At 35.0% G+C, this 22,202-nt stretch overlaps 1 protein-coding gene across 9 annotated transcripts in view; it reads left to right on the top strand.

Moving 5' to 3' along the window:
- NAV3 (neuron navigator 3) overlaps nucleotides 1–22,202 on the top strand; it is a 511,162-nt gene that overhangs the window by 335,347 nt on the left and 153,613 nt on the right. For all 9 annotated transcript variants that reach the window (XM_071423373.1, XM_071423374.1, XM_071423370.1 and 6 more), the window contains 2 exons: nucleotides 16,884–16,956; nucleotides 20,638–20,815. In XM_071423373.1, the coding sequence (XP_071279474.1) occupies nucleotides 16,884–16,956; nucleotides 20,638–20,815 (251 nt within the window). The remainder of the gene's footprint in view (nucleotides 1–16,883; nucleotides 16,957–20,637; nucleotides 20,816–22,202) is intronic.

The following is a 22,202-nucleotide window of genomic DNA, read 5'->3' as shown; positions in this document are numbered from 1 at the left end:
GTATCAGGACCAGATTATATATATAACCTCAAAAGAAAAAAGATAAAGAGAATAATGAGGGTCTATATAAGAATACATTTTTGGAATAATTGTGACTATATGAATGGAGAAATTAAAGAAAAGAAAGAGAATAATTTCTCTAAGGGCAAGATTAAAGGTGTTAACGATGGTCAAATCTCAGGGGTGTAGATGTTTGAATTCTTGGTTCAAGTTTTGTTGATAAGAGATTATTAATGTTATTAACACAGCCAGTTTGAGTAAGATGAGAGGCAAACTGGTTTAGCATAGAACTGGAAGAGGAGTGATTCCAAGTGCTTTTGTAAACAAACCCTAAAATTTCCAGGAACTGAAGAAATTTAAGAGAAAATATAGATGGGATGACAGCTGGACAGACAGAGTAACAGATGCCTTTTTGTGGTAGACCAAGGATATTTTTACTCTGAGAGAACAAGGAAGCTGAGGAAAGGATGGAAGAACTGGTGGAAGTGTGAGATTAGTAGACAATAAAGAATGGAACCCTTCATTCATCTTGCCTAAAGAATGTTACTGTCTTAGAAAGGCAGGGGAGGAAAATGCAATAAAATAATCATCTCCTTTTTTGATAATGTTTGATTCTAGTTTGACTTCTTGTGAGACCTCTTTATTTTACACTGAAACAAGCAGTTCTCTTTACATTTAGAACATTACATTTGAGAACATTAAAAGGACCACAAGATTTATAACAATCCCTCTTCACAGAATAGCTCTGAGTTACTCACTGGTATCAGGCACTGAGATTCATATTCCCCTGAGTCATTCACATTTGACTGTCTGAAGCCATAAAAGAAAATGCTGCAGGAACACATTCCGAGTGTTATTTTACTAGGCTAGAAGAACATTATTCATGAAGGATAAATCATGTGCTGTTATTAGCCTTTTGTTTATACTTACAAATCCCTTGTCTTATTGCTGTGTAGAATCATAGGAGAATAACTCATCTAGATGTTAATGAAATAATCATGTAATGAAAAGTACATATATTGAGATGAATACTCATACAGTCTCCAGGAAATCTACTGAGTCATTAGGTTATAGTTGAGTTTGCTTGGTTAGGACTGGCATTAGGGTTTTGCACACTTTGCTTCTGTAGACCAAGACTACAGAAATACTAAAAGATCTTTTTGGTCCTTAAAGTCACCTGTTTTCTCTCAAACACTGCCTTCCGCCTCCCTCTCCCCCTTGCAGTTCCTTGAAACCCACCTCCCCTCAATCTCAATCTGGAACATGCCACTCAAGCCCCTGAGATATGACCACCTCACCCACCTATCTCTTCTCCCCATCCCTCAGCTGAGTTTGTCAGGAATGTAAATCAATCAGAAACTTGACTTAAACTCTGTTGGAGGACATGCAGAGATTAAATGCTGCAGTATGTTTGAAAACTAATGAGTGATGTACACTTTGAAGTATTTATTGTTTGAAGAGATGCAGTTTGCAGTCTCCATTTCACCCACTTGTAATTAACTTTCCATGCTCTTCAATTTTTAGTTGGGTTTTTTTGGTGGTTATTTTTTTTTCTTTTTTTTTTTCCCCTCAAACTGTCATGTGAACATTCCCTGGAGTTTTGGAGTAGAACAAATATATATTAGCAATGCATATGCTTAGACAAAGAGGTGAGGAATAAATGGCCTTGAAGCCTCCAGTAATAGCAATACAATGAAAATTCTAAACATAAACATGCAGTTAAATGCATCCACACATATTGACTATGACATACATTCTAGAAAACACCTGTGGTTATAAGATATTAACAGATTTTTTCCCAGATAGCAGCAGCAGATTACAGTAAATATGTCTGCTTCATGATGGTGTATTTTTATCATCTTCTATAGGGAGAGTATGTTATAAATACCAGGAATGTCTAGAATGTTTACTGGATTTAAAAATAGAGAAGAAAGTGTGTTATATTTAGTTGAACAGCAAAAATGCATATTTAAGCTGAACAAGAAAATAAACAATGTATCTGAAGTGGTTTTATTTTACAGTATAACCAAACAAGGCTTTCTGGTAATGTTGAGATTTTGTCAGCTTTCTAGATTTTTTCAAATGTCTGATTATTTTGGAACTGTGGCAAAATGCCAGTTCTCTTATAGTTATAGTTGAGGACTTCTATTTAAATATTTTCTAACCACCCCCACTTCTGCTTAGACTTTGATAATTTTGAGTGCTGTATGTTATTTGGAGACGGTTATTGTTCTGTGTCTGTAGAGCTTTGAGTTTCCGTACAGAGGTAGATTTTTCACAAAAGAACATTTCTTAACATTGAGGTGAAGTACCCAGGCCTTTCATTCATCCTTCTTCCTAAAATAATCTGCCACTGCCTCTCCTGACAGTGGAGAATTCTGAGGCTTCAGTAACGTGCAAGTCTCTTGAGAAACAACGTGACAGTGTGTTTTAATGGGTGGCTTGCACACATGGCCGTGCATCTCTGTAAAGTACCTTGTGCATTTCTGATTGAGCTCAGTGATTTTACTCACTTTCAAAGGTATTTAAGCCCCTCTACCTCTCATTTGTGAATCAAAGTTTGTGGGAGCTTTTAAATTCTTGGAATTTCTGTATTATCTGGACATCTGTGAGAGCATGAGATGGCCACTCTTCTACAGATTTGCCAGAACTAACATCTCTGTTCCTTAGAGTGTGTCCAGATTAAGTTTAGATTAGAGCTACTAGACAGATTTTGAGAATTAAGCATTAACGTCTGCAAACAATAAATGAGGGCACATTTGCTCCTACTTGCTCCTACAGCAAGTAGGAGCATCATCAGCTTTTACTTGGTTGGGCTGGGAAATGCAACTACTGGGAAGATGGTTTAATGGAGACACAGGAACTGTGCAACTGTCCATAAAAAGCCATAAAATGCTGACTGTGGTGTAATGTGTAAAGCAGTAGAGGGTGCCAGAAAGCAACAAGTTGTGGCTTCCATAGTAATTAAAGGAATTAGCAATGTTAGGGTGGAACAGGGTTTGTATTGTGAGTTTAGCTGCAGAAGGGAAGAAAGAGGACACCCTTCTTGTAATTTATACTACTTATATATGTTTAAAATTAAAATAAATACTATCCAACAAATGATCAAGCTTTTGGAAGTATTGTGTGGTATATTATGCCTAGGTGACAGTACTGGTCACTCTGTCATCTTTTAGCCACTCTACATACCTCGTATTTAAAACTTTGGTATTACAGCAAAGAGACTGCAAGACATGAGGCTAATAAAGTAGCACAGAATGTCCTAGCAATCTAGTTGTTACTTACAGACTAATGTGGCAGCAAAACTTATCCTGTCTTACTACATTTAAAATTATGACATACATTAGAAAGTCTTGACACCCTCTCCCTTCTCTCCTGTTAGAAGGTAAAATATCAAAAATTTGTTGCCTTAAAAAGTTTGGTTTTTTGACAGTATTGCATTAACTTCCAGAATACAATAAAATTACAGTGTTAGAAAAGGAAGAGAAAGAATGAAAGTAGGTGCCTATTGAAACTACTGTGATCTGTCCAGATGTATTTTCTCACTCTGCCCTTGATCTTTGCTGGAACAGAAGCTGCCTGCATCTGCTGCAGCTTAATGTGAACTGGTTTCATGGAAAGAATGCCAAATCTGCTTGATTTCACAGTGTCTTTTACATACTCACCATTTTGGAGTTCCTTGACTTGTATGCATGCTAACCCGCCTAACCTTGTGCTTTTATTTGCCATTAATTTTATTCCAAGAACAAACTCCTCTTTGAACTCTGCTGCAAATCCCTTCCACTTACAGCCTCTCCCCAATGTGCTATTGCTGGCACATGTGACTAGCACACAGCAGTGGTCTATCAGGTCAATATTCCCTCTCTGAGAATGACAGTGTCAGGGGTGACTTAGAAAGAACAATTGACCCTGGCATTTTTTTTCTTTCATTCTCCTCCTCTTATCCCAATATCTAAAATTACAGTGTTAGGGAGTTAGAATGTACTTCCTTGCCTGCTCTTTCAGTATATATTTATGCGCTACTGTTGTAATCACCATATTTTCCATGAAATGTCAAAATGAAACATCCTGTATTTGTCAAAAAATGTCTCATGTCCTTCCCAATCATGTCCACAGCCATGGGACCAGATCAAGAGTAGTTATGGATTTTTCACCATTGAAATAACTGCTCTCTCTGGCAGCCTTCTCCTGCTGTCAAGAGCCCATGCATCTGACCACTCTGAAGTGGCACCAGATAGCATGAGGCACCTGAAATTCAGAATTAGTAAAAATCTAGACAGTCTTTGAACTGGACTTAAATACTGATGTTAATTCAAAATATAAACTTTATTACAGCTATTATACGCAATGCTGCTAAGGTACAGATGGGTAAATTGGCTTAAATTAACTGTAGGACAAGCAAGTTATCACAAAGACTGCTCATTTCAACAGCATTAACTAATCCTTTTTCATGTAAAGGCTTTTGATCAAGTGAATTAAAATATTAAGACAATCTCCTTATATTTTAATGTAATTTGTCTGTTTAAATCCACTATGACCTGAAACTTAATACATAAATAGTTAGAATACAGTACAACCATTTTTGTTTCAACGAAAATAAATAGTATAAATATAAATATAGAAATTTATTTGGCAGCTATCTGATGTGCAGAAATTATTTAAAACACTCCTAGTCTGAGGAGTCTGCTGACCATATGATCAACAGATGACCACATGACATAAATCAGAGGTTTACTTATTTAGAGTTGAACTTATTTTAAGTTGGCCCAGTGTCTGGATATGTATTAGTCTGGGCAGGGTTCATTTTCAGCATCTATTTTCAGTGTCTGTCCAAGATTTTTTTTTTTTCTTCTTTTTTTTTGAGGCAAGGTTATCGTCAATGTCACAAACTGATCATAAATATTTTTTTGCCTTTTTGATTGTTTATATCAACTTTAAAACATTTGTTTACCTATGCAGTTCCAAGCAACTCTTTCAGGTGGCATCTCGGACCAACACCAAACCTGCAAAGTTCTAAAGGGTGAATCTGAAAGTCTTCCTGAAAGTGAAATATATTTGTATTTTAGCTTGTAGCTTTTGGCAGTCTTTAATTCTACAACAATTAGATTATATTTTGTTTAGACTTGTATTGGCAGCTAATTAGAAGGTTGTTTGGATTATTCATACCTCTTGATTCTTCAGTATTTCTTTGGAATTACAATGGGACTGTACAAATGGCTTTTTCCTCTTGGGGAAAAAAGCACCACAAGAATTTTCTTTGTCCCTTGGTTTCCATACTTAAGAACTGAGACCTATTTGCATGTAATAGTTCATGTTAATTTTTTTTTTTCATAAATACTAGTTCACAGAGTTGGATAATCTTTTTTATTCTAATTGTATACATAACTAACTAACCAGCATCCCAGCCCTGTGAGCTATTTTGCCTTTATTTGCCTGTCACACAGATTTTCTCAGCAATTCCGCCCAATAACAACTTTAAATTAGGTGTTTGTTGTTTTTCTTTTGGTAAGAGCTCTTACTTAGTTCATGGACAGATCAGCAGTAACACTCCAGGGTAAACACATGTGCAAGGGTGTTTTCACAGTTCTTGTATATATAAAGCTTCTATTTAGATTTCTTGGCATAAACAGTTTTGAAATATTTAGATTGTTGCATTGTATGAATTAATGTATTTCAAGATATGTGCCCCCTCTAAAGCCCCTCTAAAATGCTTTTTTTTTTTCTTTTCTTCAAGTAAAACTGGAAGTATTTTGGAACTTTAAGACACTTGGATGACTATTTAAAAAGTTGTTTCCTCCCACACTTTACACTTCATTGACTACAGTTGGAAGTGATGTGACAACAAACCCTAAGTGCTTGTTAAGGCTTCATTTTATAGGCTTGAGCACTTCTGATATTTCTCTTATAGCATTTGGCTGAGAAGTCAAGAAAAAAAAACTGACCCTGTTGAGCTTACAAGCAGATACCCCACTGCCTTCTCTGGTTCCAGGTGCTTTTATTGTCCCTGACCAAGAATCTAGACTCGAGATCTTGTGAGAATGTGGAAAATTCTTACCATATTTATGAGAACAGGGCAGAGATGAGCAAGCATGAAAGCTGTTTAGAAGCATGCATGAAAACAAATACATCATGGTCTCATATTCCCATGTATGCTAAACATGGTTTGAAATGCAATGCTCAGGTACACTAGCAAAAGTGAAAGCCTGAATGTGAGTCTCTTGGATTATCCCTGTGGGTTTTAAAGGTGTCTGGTTTAATTTGAATGGTTTTACTAACCTGTGATATCAATTCACCATCAGGTTTTCTTGTCTTTTTCTTTAGGGCTTAGATCAATTTGAGTAAATAATATAAAAACTAAACATAGAGGAAAACTAGTAACTTATGTTCTCTAATTCATATCTTCCCAAGGAATTTAATTTCCAGCCAGAGGACCAGCCACATAACCTTAGTCCTACAGAAGACTCTAGGCTGTACTTTTAGAGGGTGCTTATAGCAAATATTTTTTATCACTTTTCATTTGATGAGCTCAATGTTCTACGAATACTGTATGTTCTATAGCTTCCATAACTATTCCCAGGGTAATATGAAAAATATGTCTAATTTAAAAAAACTTTGAATGTTTATAAAATCAGAAGGCCAGATGGATAGGAGCAAAGACTGTGTCTTTCCTGCACAAGCTGTAGCATTATGACTTCTGGTGCAGTCAAGAGGGAGCGTTCAGAAAGCACGCAGTGCATCTGGATGGATTCCAGTTGCAAAGTTCAAGAGACGAAGTGAAATGCCTCATAGTTTACTTGTTTACTTATTTTTTAAAGGATTAATTCCGTCACTGCTTGTACTGCCCTTATTTCTAAAAGCTGTTTTTTCGAGTGAGCTGAATGAAGTTGCTATGCATTAAGTAGTGGTGAAGGAGAGAACTGGAATTCTTTCAAAGGTTTAATTAAATCTCATAAATGAAGACTCTGTTGTAGACTTTCTTTTGACCTAATGGAGAGAAGCTCCTCTGTTTCAAAGAAGCATGCTTTTTCACACTGCACTCCAGTTTTCAGAAGTTGCCAAGTTCCATAAATATTTAGACACTGGTACCTTGCTGACTCAGAAGTGTTGCATAATTTAAAAAAATGGTAAAAAGGCTCACTGGAGTAGAGCATTGCTTTAAGAAATACTGTGTTTAAACACACAGTTCTTTTTATCATTGCCTTAAAAAAAGATCCTCCCTAAAGGGTAGTATTTATCTTCAATTTTGTGTTCTTAGTGAATGTATAAGGCTCTTTCATGGTGGTGGTGGCCTCAGGCCTATAGAGATGAGTCCTGAAGTAGCAAGTTATTTGCAGACACTCGAAGAGAATTTTGCCCTGTCTTTTCTGTTGATCCATTCTGCTGTGCAGCCATAAGCTTTCTAAGAAATTTGTGCCATGTATTGAAATACATCCATGGTTTTTTGAGTTCGAACCCAGCACTATATTCCCATCAAAAATCCAAAACTTTCTTCTCACAATTTCTATTATAGTAGCACAAAAGCATTTCAGAAATTGCCATTACTGGATTTTGTGCTTTACAATGTCTGCTGCAGAGACTACTGTATAAAAAGGGGAGAGCAGACGGGGAGAGACTATATGGGGAGAGCAAATGCAGACAAGACAAGAAACAGAAAGAAGAGTGAGTAAAAAAGCTCACACCATTATCACACCATTCTCTTGTGTGGTGCAGGGTTTTTGGTGTTTGTGGATAGAGCATTTTTTTGTTTTCCATGAAAATGACAGGCAGATACTTATAATGATCTGTTTGGCCATCTAAAAATTATGATTAGGGTTGTTTTTTTATTTAGAGTAAATTATTCATTAACGTGCTGATATGTACAGACAGAAACAAACTGTATTCCATATTTGCCATTACAGAAATTATCTGACATTCACTCTAAGGTTTCCAAGTACCAAGTGAGGAGCTAGGTGAAAAATTTGCAGCATTTATTATCGCTTTCCTGACAGGGCTGACAGTAATTTATGCCAGAAGGGATCCAATTCCCACTGTACCACTTTCTTAAAAACAATACACACCCCAGCTTATGCTTTGACCTCAGTAGTGACCTCATACATTCTTTTATCAGCAGGTCAGTACATATGTCTGTTGAATTCTCCAAGTACTTGAGAAGTTAATTTGTTTTCACGTTTCTGGTTTTACTGGTCATATTTCATGTTTGGACTGCATGTTGGAGGAATTTGATGTGCGTGTTTCTTAACATCTCTTGGAAAAGGAAGTGGAAGCTATTTCAGTTTTAAATAAGATTGTCATTTTTTTCCTCAAAAAAAACCTAATAATTAAATAACTCCTGTATCATTTCCTAAATATTTTTGCCTGGGAGGCCTTCTACATACCAGTAGTTATTATTCTCTAAGGTAAAATTCTCCCCAGATGCCTCCAGTAAATCAGTTTTTAATTTGCATGTATGGTCTCTTTTTGCTAAGTCAATGCTTAGTTTGGAACAGTTTTCTGGAATGAAGCTACATGGTTCACTGATAGATATTTTTATTAAGTGCTCCTTAAATTATTCTATTGCAAATAATGAGGAGTTTGCCACAAAAGAGTTAAGCTGAATGTGTCTGTATGTCAGTGTATTCTGCTTAACCCCCTAAAACGTGCCATAATTTTGATAGAAATATGGAATGTGCCTTAATCTAGGCCACGTGCAACAGCAAGTCAGCAGAATGCACGAAACATCTCCCAGCAGGACTGTTAACACCTGTTTTGTCTGGGTGGGTTTTCTAATTTACACCACCCATGGAAACTTGACATTACCTTCCAGTGTAGTCACACGAAGTTATTCCAGCCAGCTGCTAAGGTAGGAGCTTATAGGAAATAAACTACCAGAAAATAAATAACATGATTTTTGAGAGCTTGTTTATCTCCCAGTTTTCCCTTTCTTCAAATTTCCTCATTTCTACAAGGGAAACTGAGAATTCATGGCAAATTTCACTCAGTCTCAGCAGTCTGTGGCCAAGGGAACTGTATAACATGCAGCCTGCCATACCAGCATCTTCCACAGGAACTGCAAATTTAAAACTAAGCAGCTTCCTCAGAAGAGTCATTATAAGTTTTGCATTACTCTGGGCCACATTTCTTTCCATTGCATTTACTTTCAGATTTGGAAGAATTTGTGTGTGTTCTCTGCTATTCCAAGTGTCCTTATTATGTAGTATCAGTAAAAAAAGAAAATTATTACATAGTAATACTTTGTACACTTTCTTCACATAGAATCTTGGTGGAAATATACAACTTTTAGACAGTCTTGCTTAAAAATAAGAATCTGTAATTAATTTAGTATGAACACATTTCTATGTTAATAAGGACATACAACTATGAATATGCAAGAGACAAGAAAGCAGATCTTTTTCTGTCACTTGTGTTTAAACTAGTTTAAACTGCACTATATATATAAAAATAATCAGCTTGCTTGTGATAGTTCCATTATAATACTTGCAAAATGAGCCCATATGAGTCTATTTCACATTGTTCCCTTTGAAACCCTACTCTTAAATTTGAAAAAGGATCTTTCTTTTCGAATACCTATGAATCAGCTTTTGGGGATAACATACAACATTACAGTGTAGTGAAAATGGTACGACAGTTTTGCAAGTAAAATTTCTTGATAGCTTTTCACAGAAAGCAGGTAAATCAACAACAGTGTCAAATGGAAGGGAGTACATGGCATTGAAGGTGTTTCTTATAATGATTGAGGTTACTGATTGGTACTTTTACAAATAATTGAAATAAATCTTACCATGTGTTATAATAAATAAATCATAATTGCATACCTTTTATGGATTAGCTACCTTTTATCCCACAGGACATGTACAATTAAAAAGGCATTCGGGGTTTTTTTCATATTTTAATTATATTACCAGTTGCACATTCTTCTAAAGAGATGAGCAGAATTTCAGATGTGCTGAACATCTGTTTTATAGTGAAAAACAGGGAACTCTCACTACTGACTATTCTTTATGCAATAATTTAAGAATCACATTGACTCCCAAACAGTGTTGAATATGCAGCATTTGAAGAATGGATAAGCAGGTGGATAAGAACATTGGACTGCGTAATCCATTTTTGTTTGCCAGTTTTAGTCTGGATGGTGCTTTTGACATCTTCAGTTGGACCTCTTCAGAATAAGTCAGCTATCAAAAACATATTTCTGTACCCAATACTCAGCTTTAAAAAATCATAGTGCATACAGATATGTATAAAGCAAGCATGCTCATAAGTAGTGAGCAATGTATTCCCTTATCACTGAAATGGAGCAAGTTCTTGACTTGCTTGGTGTTTATGTTTTGGTGAAGGAACTATTTGACATATGCCCATTTGTACATAGTTTAAAAAAGCTAAATGTGCACTTATGTAGTCAGGTTTATCAAGCCTGGTTTTGTTAAATAATCTGAGTGATAAAACCGAGGTTAAAACCATGGCACTATAGAACAGCAAACATTTTTTATTTCTATTTCTCTGTCTCGTAACTTTTTAGCTCTTTGTTTTAAAGACTGGCAGAACATAAACACAAACTAGTGAAACCAGCTGGGAAGAAAACCCATAAGGAACAAAATTACAAAGCAAACCGAAAATCTGGGTGTTTCCCACACAACAAGTGAATTGTCAACAGGTCACAATGTGTGCAATGGATGAGTCATTTAAGAACAGAAAGTGAAATAAACTTGTCCTTTTAAATCTCTGAGAACACCTATGGGCATAGCAGGTTGTGAAAGTTTATACATTTAGCCAAAGAATAGTCTTAGGTAGTGTGTGTAGGAGGATTAACCATGCATTTGTGAGAGTGTACATGACCAATTCTCTTACTGCTATTAGACATAGGAAAATCAGAGTTTAGGCCATTTCCACCTTGAAATACTTTTCAGTATCTCCCAGAGCATTCTGTATAGCTAAATCTATATGGAAAGTTTAGTTCTCTTACCAACTCCAACATGTACATCAAAAGTGATTTTATTTACTCATGAAGATGTCTTGGTTGCTTGCCTGAACCTCTGCTTATTCTAGAGCCTGCAATTGAGAGCAGTTCCCTGGCACTTCACCTACTGAGTAAGCAACCAGATCTCAAAAGCTCGTGCATCTCCTTACATGGCTGATTCCTGTTAAAATCAGACAAATAGTATCTGCTTTTACATTCTTTAAATGTTAATAATTTTATGCAATATGTGAATTGTAAATAGTCTAGGTTACTAGCTGTGAGGCCTGAATTTTATTTGATTTTGATTCTTTTAGTGCTCCAGAATTTGAAAGAGAAGGAGATGTGTAACAACAATAATATATTTTCTAATTCTGCATTCATTTAAATCCTCCACAAATTTTATTAGTGATGAATATCCATACAAGAGGAAGATTCAAATGTATGTCTCTCAATTCAGGTTAATACTCTGGGGACATTTAGGAAGAATCATGCTGGTAAAGTATCTTTGAAATACAGTTATCGTGACACATACTATCTTGTACCATAATATCAATCTCAAAGGAGTACTATATTATTTGCAATTAAAAAGAAAAAAAAATCAAATACTGAAGAGTTTTGTGGAGTTTCTGTTCTCTGGAAAGGGAGTATGAATATGATTCACTGGATTTCTGTGGACTATTATTTCCATGGATGTCCTTAATCAACCATCAGCAACATTACAAAACTTGTACAGGGAAAATCCTTTGCCAAATTTACCTGGGAACTGGGTCACGAATCAGAATGTCAACACACACACGTGGAACTGTGGAAGATAGCACTGAATGAAGTGCTAACAGAAATTATTGTTTTACTTTTGCTGCCAAAATAATCAAGAATATTTAAGAGTGTGTATGTATAGAAACTCTATGTGGTTATAATAATTTGTTGTTTTTATAAAGGTATCCCATTCTTCAGGAAGAATCCAGCTCAAAGTAGGCAAACAGTAACTAACTTGTGTGGCTATGTGTTCTTGTAAACTATATTGTCATAAAATTAATAAGAGGGGTTTAGTCAAAGCAAGATATTTTTTGAGCTTCTTATACACACAGAGAAAGATAATGCTGTGTTAGTCATAATTACATGTATTATGAGCATCCCACAATTAAATTTATTTTTGCATGTGGAGAAAGTGTCTTTCAGACAAAGGAGATGAAAAGTAATCTTGGCAACAACAAAAATAATAGGAGTAAATAGACATATTCTATGTGTTGAGTCACTGGTGAGTATATCCCACAAATGAGCTCTTCCTGTAAGTCAGCTGGGTATTAAGTACTACTACTATGCAAGTCCCTCAGTCTGATTTAGTGATTTTTTTCTGAGGATAAATTTCAAATAGCTTTCCCTCAAAAGCAGGTTACCCACAACTATGCGATATCATATATGTCAACATATTTCCAATATATCTTCTTTGTATGCTACCTAATCTATTAATATTATCAGAGCTGTGACATTTCCTTTTATTTCTACATCTTCATATGAACTGTATCCCCTTATATACCAGTGTAAAAATATATTGGAGATTGCTACTATTTATGGTGTTAGGTGTCCCAGATGCTTTTTTCATGATGCTATGTGTATGAATACTAGAAAAAGGGATCAGGTTTATGAAGAAAGCTTAATATATTGTAAGCATAATCTATTAGGCTTAAATTAAAAAGTATCAAATGGTTATCTACCTGATGATGCCCACAAATTAATTCCTAAATTAGCATCATCTTTACTAAGTGTATCTTTACCCACAATGCTGGAGATACATTTCAGAATTTGACATAATATCCTTGAGTTTTGATGAGGAGGTGATTAGGTTTCCAAATTAGGGTTTTGTTACCTCTGGAAAGCAATTTCATGTAGTGTTGTTTGAATAGCTAAGTGGCAAATGTCTATATGGCAATGAAGGTTTATTATATTGTTAATTATTTAAGCTATTTATAGTTGTTAAATTTTTTAGTATTTAAGTTCTGCTATTCAATGTGCTGCATTTATTCCGTGCTTTTGAATCTTTAATATAAAATAAGAGCCTTGGAAAAAAAAAAAATCAGGGATTGACGGCAGTGGAGAACTTTATCATCAGCAGCAGTCTGATCTTGGCAGCATGTACCTGTACAAACAAATTTGAAAATTTGAGACTCTTCTCTGTCGTGATTTGTAAGATTTGGAGTCAATCTGTATATCCTGAATTCTGTACTGTAATGAGTGATATCATCTGCTACAGTACCTTGTAGTTCTCATGATACAGCTCACTATAATGATAAATATAATCTCTGCTATAAACTAGTTCTTTTTGCAAGCAAAATTCACCAGACTTGTGGTCATATGCAAGGTACAAAATTTGTCTGGTGTCTGTGTTGTGTTACACCACAGAATCTTCAGCCACTGATATATGAGCAGCACAATTCTATACACACAGTGTCAGCTCTAGGAAGAGTTTGCCCCAGTGAATAACTACTTATATAAACAGGGGCTTCAGGAATTCATACCACTCTTGATTGAAACAGTACTGAGGAATGGAAGCTGCTTGAAATCTCTTGGAACTTTTGTAATTACAAAATTACTCTCATCTGTGAGTGAGTTTGAAGAAAAAGTGTTTGGGGCTGCTTGGGTTTGAGTTCAAAGAATAACTGTGGTTTGCCAGGGCAAGAAGTAGGTAATTAAAGCAATATTTAGAGACACGCTGAGAGCTTCAAAATGGGACAATTTTAATGCTAACATTTTCTAGACTAGAGTGGAAAGAAAGTGAACATAACCCAAAAATGTATTAATGCATGTCTCATTGAATCCCCTAAGAGTTTCTGAGAGTTGTACAGTAACTGCAGTTATTATCAGAGAACTGACTGCAAGAGTTGTTTTCTGACATTTTCAGAGTATTATGGGCCTGTGAGTTGCCACACCAAACTTGCTCAATTCACAAGTCAAAACAAGACTTTATTATAAAGCTAACAGTGCAACCCCAGTCTATTGTCTGAAAGTTGGCCACTGCTATTGCTTCATACACCCCTACCAAAGGGGTGACTTTGGACTCAGGGCTTCTGTTACACTTCTCTTGGTGAACTCTAATGCCAAACAGAATTTGCTTTTTAGTTCTGCAGCATACTGAGTCATTGGTGTTAGTGGTAAGGATTCATTTTCTCTGAGAGTTTAAGAGACGCATGCTGTAAAATGTAAATTAACCAGGCGCTGTTTCTATAGGGTATTATTCACTAAATGTATGTGAAGGTTTAGGTAGTAGGCTTATTATTTATTATTATTCAGTATTGCAGATAGGTATTGAGATGTTTCCACATTAGGGCTTAAATATTCTCCTGTGAACTGTGATTTTCTTATATTTGTGGTCTTCTCAACTGCTGCAGAGGGGACATGCCCATTATCAAAAATTACTTGATTAAACTACAATATGTGTTAGAAAATATTGTTCCAGTTATTATGCTACTGGTGTACTGTACTGATTTTTCTTTCTTTATTTTTCTTTTTTTCCCCTCTCCCTTTGACTTCTAGTGCTTATAGAGCTGAATTTCCCATGTTTGAAGTAATTGATACTGCATTATGGTTGATTTGAAAGTCCAAAGACACAATGAGTTATGCAGCTAATAGCCCACCAAATCTTCATTTCTTTTCAATTTTTCAGAGCATAGATATTTCCATTCAAAGTTTTTTCTTACATAGTTGACATTGTTTAAAGGTTGAGTAGAAATATTCTTTTCATGTGCACAGTTTTCTCAACGGGTTCAGGGGTTTGGTTGAACATCAGGGTTGAGCCAGCCCAGTGCCTTGCCATTGCCACCAGGAGTGGCACCATCCACCTTGTCCCTCCTTCCCACCTCCCCTTTCCTCTCCCAAGCCACGCTTTACTCAGCCTGGGACACGCCCTCCTCTCTGCTGGCTCCTGCACTTACTGGCTGCACGGGAAACTGGAATGACTGAAATCCCTTTGCCTTTTTGCTGGGTGAGTTCTCTGCACAGAGCCAGCTCCAGGTGCACTCAGAGAAGTGCTGAAGCCCAGCAGCAGCATGGCCCTCACACCTGGGAGGAAGAGGAGGTGAGGAAGAACCAGATCTTCCTATTTTAGCTGCAGCCAACTTGCAACTGATTTAGTTATGCCATGTCTCTATGTATTAACAAAATTACCTAGGTAATTTGGGGTTTCTTCATGGTGTAAAACTACATAAACATTTAAGAAAATGACAGTTAATGCCTGGATTGCTGCCGTGACTGTGCTGGGCCAGAGCTGGAGTAATCCCATTGATTTTAGTGTGATTATTCCACATTCTAAGCTGTGAAAATTGGTGACACCCACCAAACTGATTTATGAAAGCTTTATGGTAGACCCCAATTTTTTAGTAAATTTCATTAGTTTAGCTGCAGACTGAGTTTTGGTTTTCCTCTGTAATTGACTCAGTAAAAAAATTTTGTCATTCACTGTAAATGTTAGTATGCCCTTGAAATCAAGGTTTGAAAAGACTTCTAAAAATGTGTTTAGTAGTGTATTGACCTTTATTGTGCTTGAAGAGCAGATCTGAATATTTTTCAAGTATTTATAAATTTATACATTTATACCCATGGATCAAGACAGTCTGTAGACTCATAATACATATTGCTAGGGTCAGTAGTAAAAAGAATATTTAAATCCTGTTAGCTACTACCATTTCCAGAGAACAATGGCAGAACTCCAGTGTAGAAAGATGACAGTAGTCAAAGACTTTCCTAGGTGAGAAAAGATACTGCCAAGGATCAAGTAGCTTTCTTTCAAGGAGTGAATTTACCGCTTATGTTTTGATGGTTGAAAACAATTGACATGAGACTTTGTAAAATGTGTAAACATTCAAATAAAATAACTGCGTGGACTTGAGCTACTGCAGTTTTATGTTTTTAGTGTTGAATATTCTTTGCTTTATTTTTAATGTTCTCCAATGATAATAGGCATTTAAAATATATTGTTCAAATTTTGTTTTATTTTTGTGGTCCTAATTGCTTTGAAATAAATGCATAAACCTAAAATAGTATTTTAAAATCAAACTTGTTAAAGCCACTTGAAACATAGCATCTCTCTATAGATATTGTTTCTGTTTTCATAGCAGCAAATTTATAGACAAAGATAGTAATTTTTATGTTTATAGCTGATTATTCCTTCAGAGGTCCTGGAAGGACTGGGGTAATCAGCTCAGGATGGTGACTTGAGAACATTTTGGAACACCCCATCTCTATTGTGTATTAGAAATAGATGCATGAAAGCAGTCTAATTCTGTTATTATTCATTTTAGAGGCAGGAGTTTTATCCTTTTATAGATCTACATTTAGGCTACATTTTTGTACCTAAAGCTCTCTGTGGTAGCTGTAGATTTTTTCTAAATCACCAAGAGAAGCCAGCACCATGTACTTTACTAAGCAAAAACTCTTCTGAGGAAAGAAATTAGAGGAACAACCACTAAAGAGAGTGATATCATTTCCACAGAATCCCACATCATCCCAAGCAAGTACCTTTGCTTACACTGTTTTTGCTTACATTTTTTAGTAAACTCAGCTGCTCACATCTCCAGATATATATTCAGTGTCCAATTTTCTATGAGTGCTTTCACTGCTGCTTGTTTGTAGCATACAAAATCCAGTTTTATGTTAACTAGGTGGGTTGCTGAGTTGCCAGCATGCCATTCTGGATTGGGCATTTGTGAATTGTTTTAAGCACCAAATCGGACAATGAAAGCTTTATCTCGATTCCCCAATTAGCAGTAATCATTCTTGCTAAACTTTGATAAAGAGCTGTACTATGCAATGAATGTAAAGTATTCATTCCTGAGCAGTTTTTTTTTTTTGTTGGTTTTTTTTTTCCCCCTCTCCCAACATTTCTGTGTTTTGTAAAATAGTCTTATCCTGCTTGTTATTTCTATTCATGTTGCAGATTGAGAATGTTGATGTCTGCCTTAGCTTTCTGGCAGCCAGAGGCGTAAATGTCCAAGGTCTTTCTGCAGAAGGTAAGAGAAACAAATCATCAGAACAAATAACAAGATTTTCTTCTGAAAGCTGAATTTCTTAACACAAATCACTTGCACCTAAATACCAAGCTCCAGCTGTCTTGAACAGCATGCAGATATAGATTAATGATAACAAGTGAGAGAGTTTCCTTTTAATTTTTCCCTTGAAATTGAACCAAGAAATGCAATGTTTATGAATCGTGAGACACTGTTTTAAAACAATATTTTTTCAATGGTATTAATCTTTTAATGTTAGCTCCACAATATTAGATAGGCAAAGAACTTCCTGAGCATACTTTTTTAAAAAAAATTGTTCATATATTTGATTCAAAACAGCAAACAAGAACATAAGAATCCTGCTCAGTTAAATAAACCCAGGGAAGACTATTTGTTTCAGCAAATTTATTATTAGTAGTAATGCTGTCCAGATGAGTCTGAAAATTATAGTATCCCTTTGATGTCACCTATTAAGTCAAAGAGTGAATGGTTTTGCTGCTTCAGTTATTCTGCTGTATTAGTCACCTTAAATGATTGCCAAATGTGGTTGCAACTAAATTAATAAATATAATAAATAAAAACCATTAAAAATACCAGTTGTCTTAATAATTACATAATATTGCCTTGTTCATGTAAGAGGCAAGTGAATTAATAACATGTATATGTCTTTGTCATGTAGCAAATTAAGCAGTTCTGCAAGGTGTTGCACACCTTCAAAATCCCTTTGACCTCTATGGCACCTGAAGGTAACAGGTCCAGAGATGCAACCCTGTATTTTTATTTTGCTTGTAGCATAACTAAAAACTGGAAGGATTTTTTTTTTTTCCAGAGATGGTAATTTCAGTTGAATTCTAGAAGATGCATGGAGAAAAAATTGGGAATGCTAGCCACTCTTTGATTGTGAAATTAACTCAGAATTACTATCTTTCACTATCTGAACCTATCTAGGATTTTAAACATGCAACACAGACATTATGTGTTCTATCTAGTCACCTTGATTGTCAAATTGAAAAGCTCCCTCAGTGATTCAGGAGAACCTTTGTGTCTACTTGTAGATATCCTGTTGCAACAGAATATTGAAAGTTTGCATTCTCTCATTCACCTCAAAGTTATTTAGAACCAGAATTTCTAGAGCAGCCTGTCTTTACTTTGATATAAAGTATGAATTTATGTGTGAATAGCATGAATTTATTTTTTGAGGATACTCATCATTCTCATACTCATCAATATGTCATGACATGGTACATGACATATTTTCTGTACTTTTTAAAATCAGAATCTGCCTGCATTCTGCAATGCCTTTATTCCTACCTTTGTTTTACTTCGGAAAATAATTTTAAAAGGATATATGCTTCAATTGTGTAGCTCTAAGTTCATGTGCTACTAAAAGCAATGCTACTACATAGGACTAAATGCAAGGACTATGATTTAAAATGCTCTTTATTCTTCAAAACCAAATTTTAATGTTTAGAGCTGAAGTAAGATTAAAATTAATTCTGCTGTTACACAATTGGTCATGAATCTGAAGTAAATCCACTACTACCTTCATAATGATATTCTTCAAAGTCCTGCAGAGGTGTGATTTCCTTAAAGATACCATTTTTACTGTGTATAATCCTGAAATTACAATTTTATAGGGGGAGAAGAAATTTAGTTTCTTGTAATAAGCTTTGGTAAACGTGTCTTGTTACTACTGGGTCATTTATTAATGACCACAGAGGTTGCAGAACAATAAACCATTAGCTTAACAAGTTTTGAAGATTTCACAGCCATTTTATGACCTCATTTTGACAATTGAACAAAGAGGTCTAAAAGAAAAGTAATTTTCAAATCTTGGCTACCAAATCTCTGCTTGAGAGCCCAGTTGATAAATAATTGTCCAGTTGCTACAAAGAAAATCTTCTCATTTTCCAAGTATATGTTTAGTACGCATGAGAAGTTTCTGGATTTTTTGCTTGTGAGAAATATTCTAACTTCAACTCTATTAAAATTAGGAAAGAAAAAGTTAGTGATAGCATCCTTCCCTAAAGATAGTAACAAATATATTAACACAAAAGGAGCAAAATTTAAGATTGAAAAATGTTGAGTGGGATTTAAGAAAGGATTCTTCTTCTGAGCATGAAGTGATGCAAAATGATAAGAATAAATAAACTGGTGTCACGTACTGAGAGTCTTCTCAAAACAGAGCCACTTAAAATGGATAGTTACATGGTTTTTTGGGAGTGTTTTTAGGATAATTTTAAATACAAATTTTCTGTCTTCCTTGACAGTGATCTTCCTTGAAACCAACATGACTGCAAAGTTGTCTTTGCCTAAAAAGTTTACTTGGCTCTGGGAAAGTTCTACATATCTCTTATGGTCTCATTGATAATCAAATATCCTGCAGCATCTTCACAGAGGAGATGAATAAGTATGGCTGCTTAGAATAGATTCACATTTTGAAAAGTATATTTCAGTGTCCAGGATTAGGTTTGATTTTGAAGAACATGTTGTGAGTATAAAAGCTCCAGTGTTTACTGCCTTAGTATACGTATTAACATTTCACCTAATCCTATTAAAAAAAAAAATTTGGTTTAAGAGACATGAAAATGACAGTAATTCGTATAAATTCAGCTTGAAAATTTCCTTGGGAAAGCTGTGCAGTACACACAGCTCAGTATTTTGATTTGCAGGGAAGGCAGGAAAGTTGTGGCATTGCATGTCAGGTTGCAAGTCTATAGGTCTAATAAAAACCTTTCCCAAGATGGTCAGTGCCAAAGAAAATTAATTATGAAGTTATGAACAGACCTACATGCTGCAGATAATTTCATTAAAGTCTTCTGAGGTTTCTTTTTGTCACTGAAATCCTTTATCAGCAAAGAATAACAATATCCTTGTAAAATCTTCATCTCAGGCTGGGAAAAAGCTAAAAAAGTAATGGGAGTCATAGGGATGCTACTGGGGTTCACCAGAATTATATTCAGGTAGCTGTTTAGCCTTGTCAAAGCTGCAGTTTTTGTCTTCATTATCAGTAATAGCAGTATAAAATAAAAAGCTATAAAATCCTGTCATTTGAAAGTTCAAAGATGTAATCATCAGCATTACAGTCACCTTTTTTAAAAGCAACCTTAACATTTATTTTCTTCTCTTACGTTTCCTGCACACCTCTGTATGAATGGATAGGTGCTCACTGACAATAACCATTACCATACAATCTTTTTGATTTTTCCAGAACTCGCTGTTTATTACCAATGTGCACAGAATTTGCTCCAAAAGCAAAAGGAGTAATTTAAAGTCATGAGGTTTGAAGGGATGTATATTTAAGACTAGAAAGAATTCAGATTTTTTTCTTAATGAGCTGTTCCTTAATTAGAATATTTGTACTTTGCTGGGACAGTACATTTCAGAATTGTGTCTTATTTAAGGTTGGATATACTCTTGTTTATGACCATGCAAATGTCTCATCATGAAGGCATTGTAGAGATAGCATTGCAACACTGACACATAAAAACCTAAAATTATAATAAAAAATATGCTATCAGTGACACCTAAAATGTCTCTGATATTACAGGTAAATTAAGAGATATAAGACATAAACATGTATAGCTATAGGTATGTACAGACATACTTTAGGATGACTTTTACAAAACTGAAATCTAAAACCAAAGTGTTTTCACTTCCTTTTCTCTTTTGCTTTTTTAATAGAAATAAGGAATGGAAATTTGAAAGCCATTTTAGGGCTGTTTTTCAGTTTGTCTCGGTACAAACAGCAGCAACATCATCAGCAACAGTACTACCAGTCCTTGGTGGAGTTACAACAGCAAGTCCCTTCAACTCCAGCTGAAATCAGCCAGTCCAAAACGCACCAAGATATGCAGTCAAGGTAGGTTAAAAAGTTATTTTTCTCAGGTCTAAAAGCTTTTTATTTTTCTGTTCAAAAAAGACAAAATTTTGTTTAAAAAATAGGCTATTTAATTGGTTTTTAGCTATTTACACAGTGGTTTCAATGTGTTTTTTGATAGTAAGCCCAGATTTCTTGGGAGTAAAGTTAGAGTGAGTGCAGAGAACAATACCAATTAGTTTAAGTTCCAACTTTAGTTAATTGTTAGCCTTTCTTTGACTTTATTATTGATTTTTCTGTGAATTGCACAATAAGAGGCTGCTAGCACACCATGTGGTTAGTATACTGGTTATTTTCATGTTTTCTTCACATTCCCAATTCCACATGTAAATGAAAAATTTCCAATAATCAACAAAAAAGATGGGGAAAAGGCATAATTAATACTTTCATTTGTTATAAACTCTTTTTATCTCCACACATTCTGGTTTTTGAGGGCCTAATTCTATTCCAATGTTTTGTAGAAGAATTCTTCTCCAATGTTTTGGAGAAGAAATAGCCTAAATCTAGTTGGTGTTTTCAAGTGGGCAGTTTTTATTCAGTTTTAAGAAAACAAAGCACTCATTGGAACCCAATAATCACTGAATTACATTGCTTTCAGACTGTACCTGAAAACATATTTTCAGAAGGTAGTTGCTTGAAGGCCAGTATAGAAGAAGGAGTTTGAAACAGAAATATCTGTTTAAATAGAATGAATATTAACAATGTATATTTTATTGGGGAAGTTTAAAAAAAGTCAACTGTAGATCATCATGAAGAGTTTTGTCTGTTGCTTTGTTGGGTTCAGTGTTCAATTTTTTATATCCTTGTTCAAAACATTTTTGTGGATTTACTGAACAACTGTATGTTGAGAGTGTGGTAAAACAATGATCTAGATTGGATTAAAAGTATCAGAATAATATATTGAGATTCTGATTCTTAATTCCATTGATATATAAATTACACTTTCATGTATATAATAAACATATTTCTTCTTAAATGGACGAAGCTTTAACACTTCAGCCTGATAGAAATCTGTATCTTGGAACTAGAAATGTTTTAAAAATATGTTTTGGAGGGACATGTTGCTAATAGCTTGTTAATTATCGCATTTGATGCAAAAATTAAGATACATGTGTTTGGCTGGGGCATTATGAAGTGAAATGCTTTTATTTTCTCTGCTGCTGAAAATTAATGTCTTTGAAGGTTTTCCCTGTGAAGTATACTATTAACGTGTAATCTAGGAAATTATGGTCAGGTCCTAGAAGAGTCTGACCATTCTCAACATTTTCAAAAGCTGAATTTCTGCTTTATGGAGGATATTTGATACTGCATAAGAGACAATAACATCTTGTTATTCAGGAAATAAGTGTTCACAGCTTTAATCAGGGGA

Source organism: Agelaius tricolor, unplaced genomic scaffold, assembly GCF_023055355.1.
Source record: "Agelaius tricolor isolate 1412-34295 unplaced genomic scaffold, bAgeTri1.0.p SCAF_3, whole genome shotgun sequence".
NCBI classification, from domain to species: domain Eukaryota; kingdom Metazoa; phylum Chordata; class Aves; order Passeriformes; family Icteridae; genus Agelaius; species Agelaius tricolor.
The sequence above is the reverse complement of the archived record's forward strand: the minus strand, read 5'-3'. Positions and strand labels throughout refer to the sequence as shown.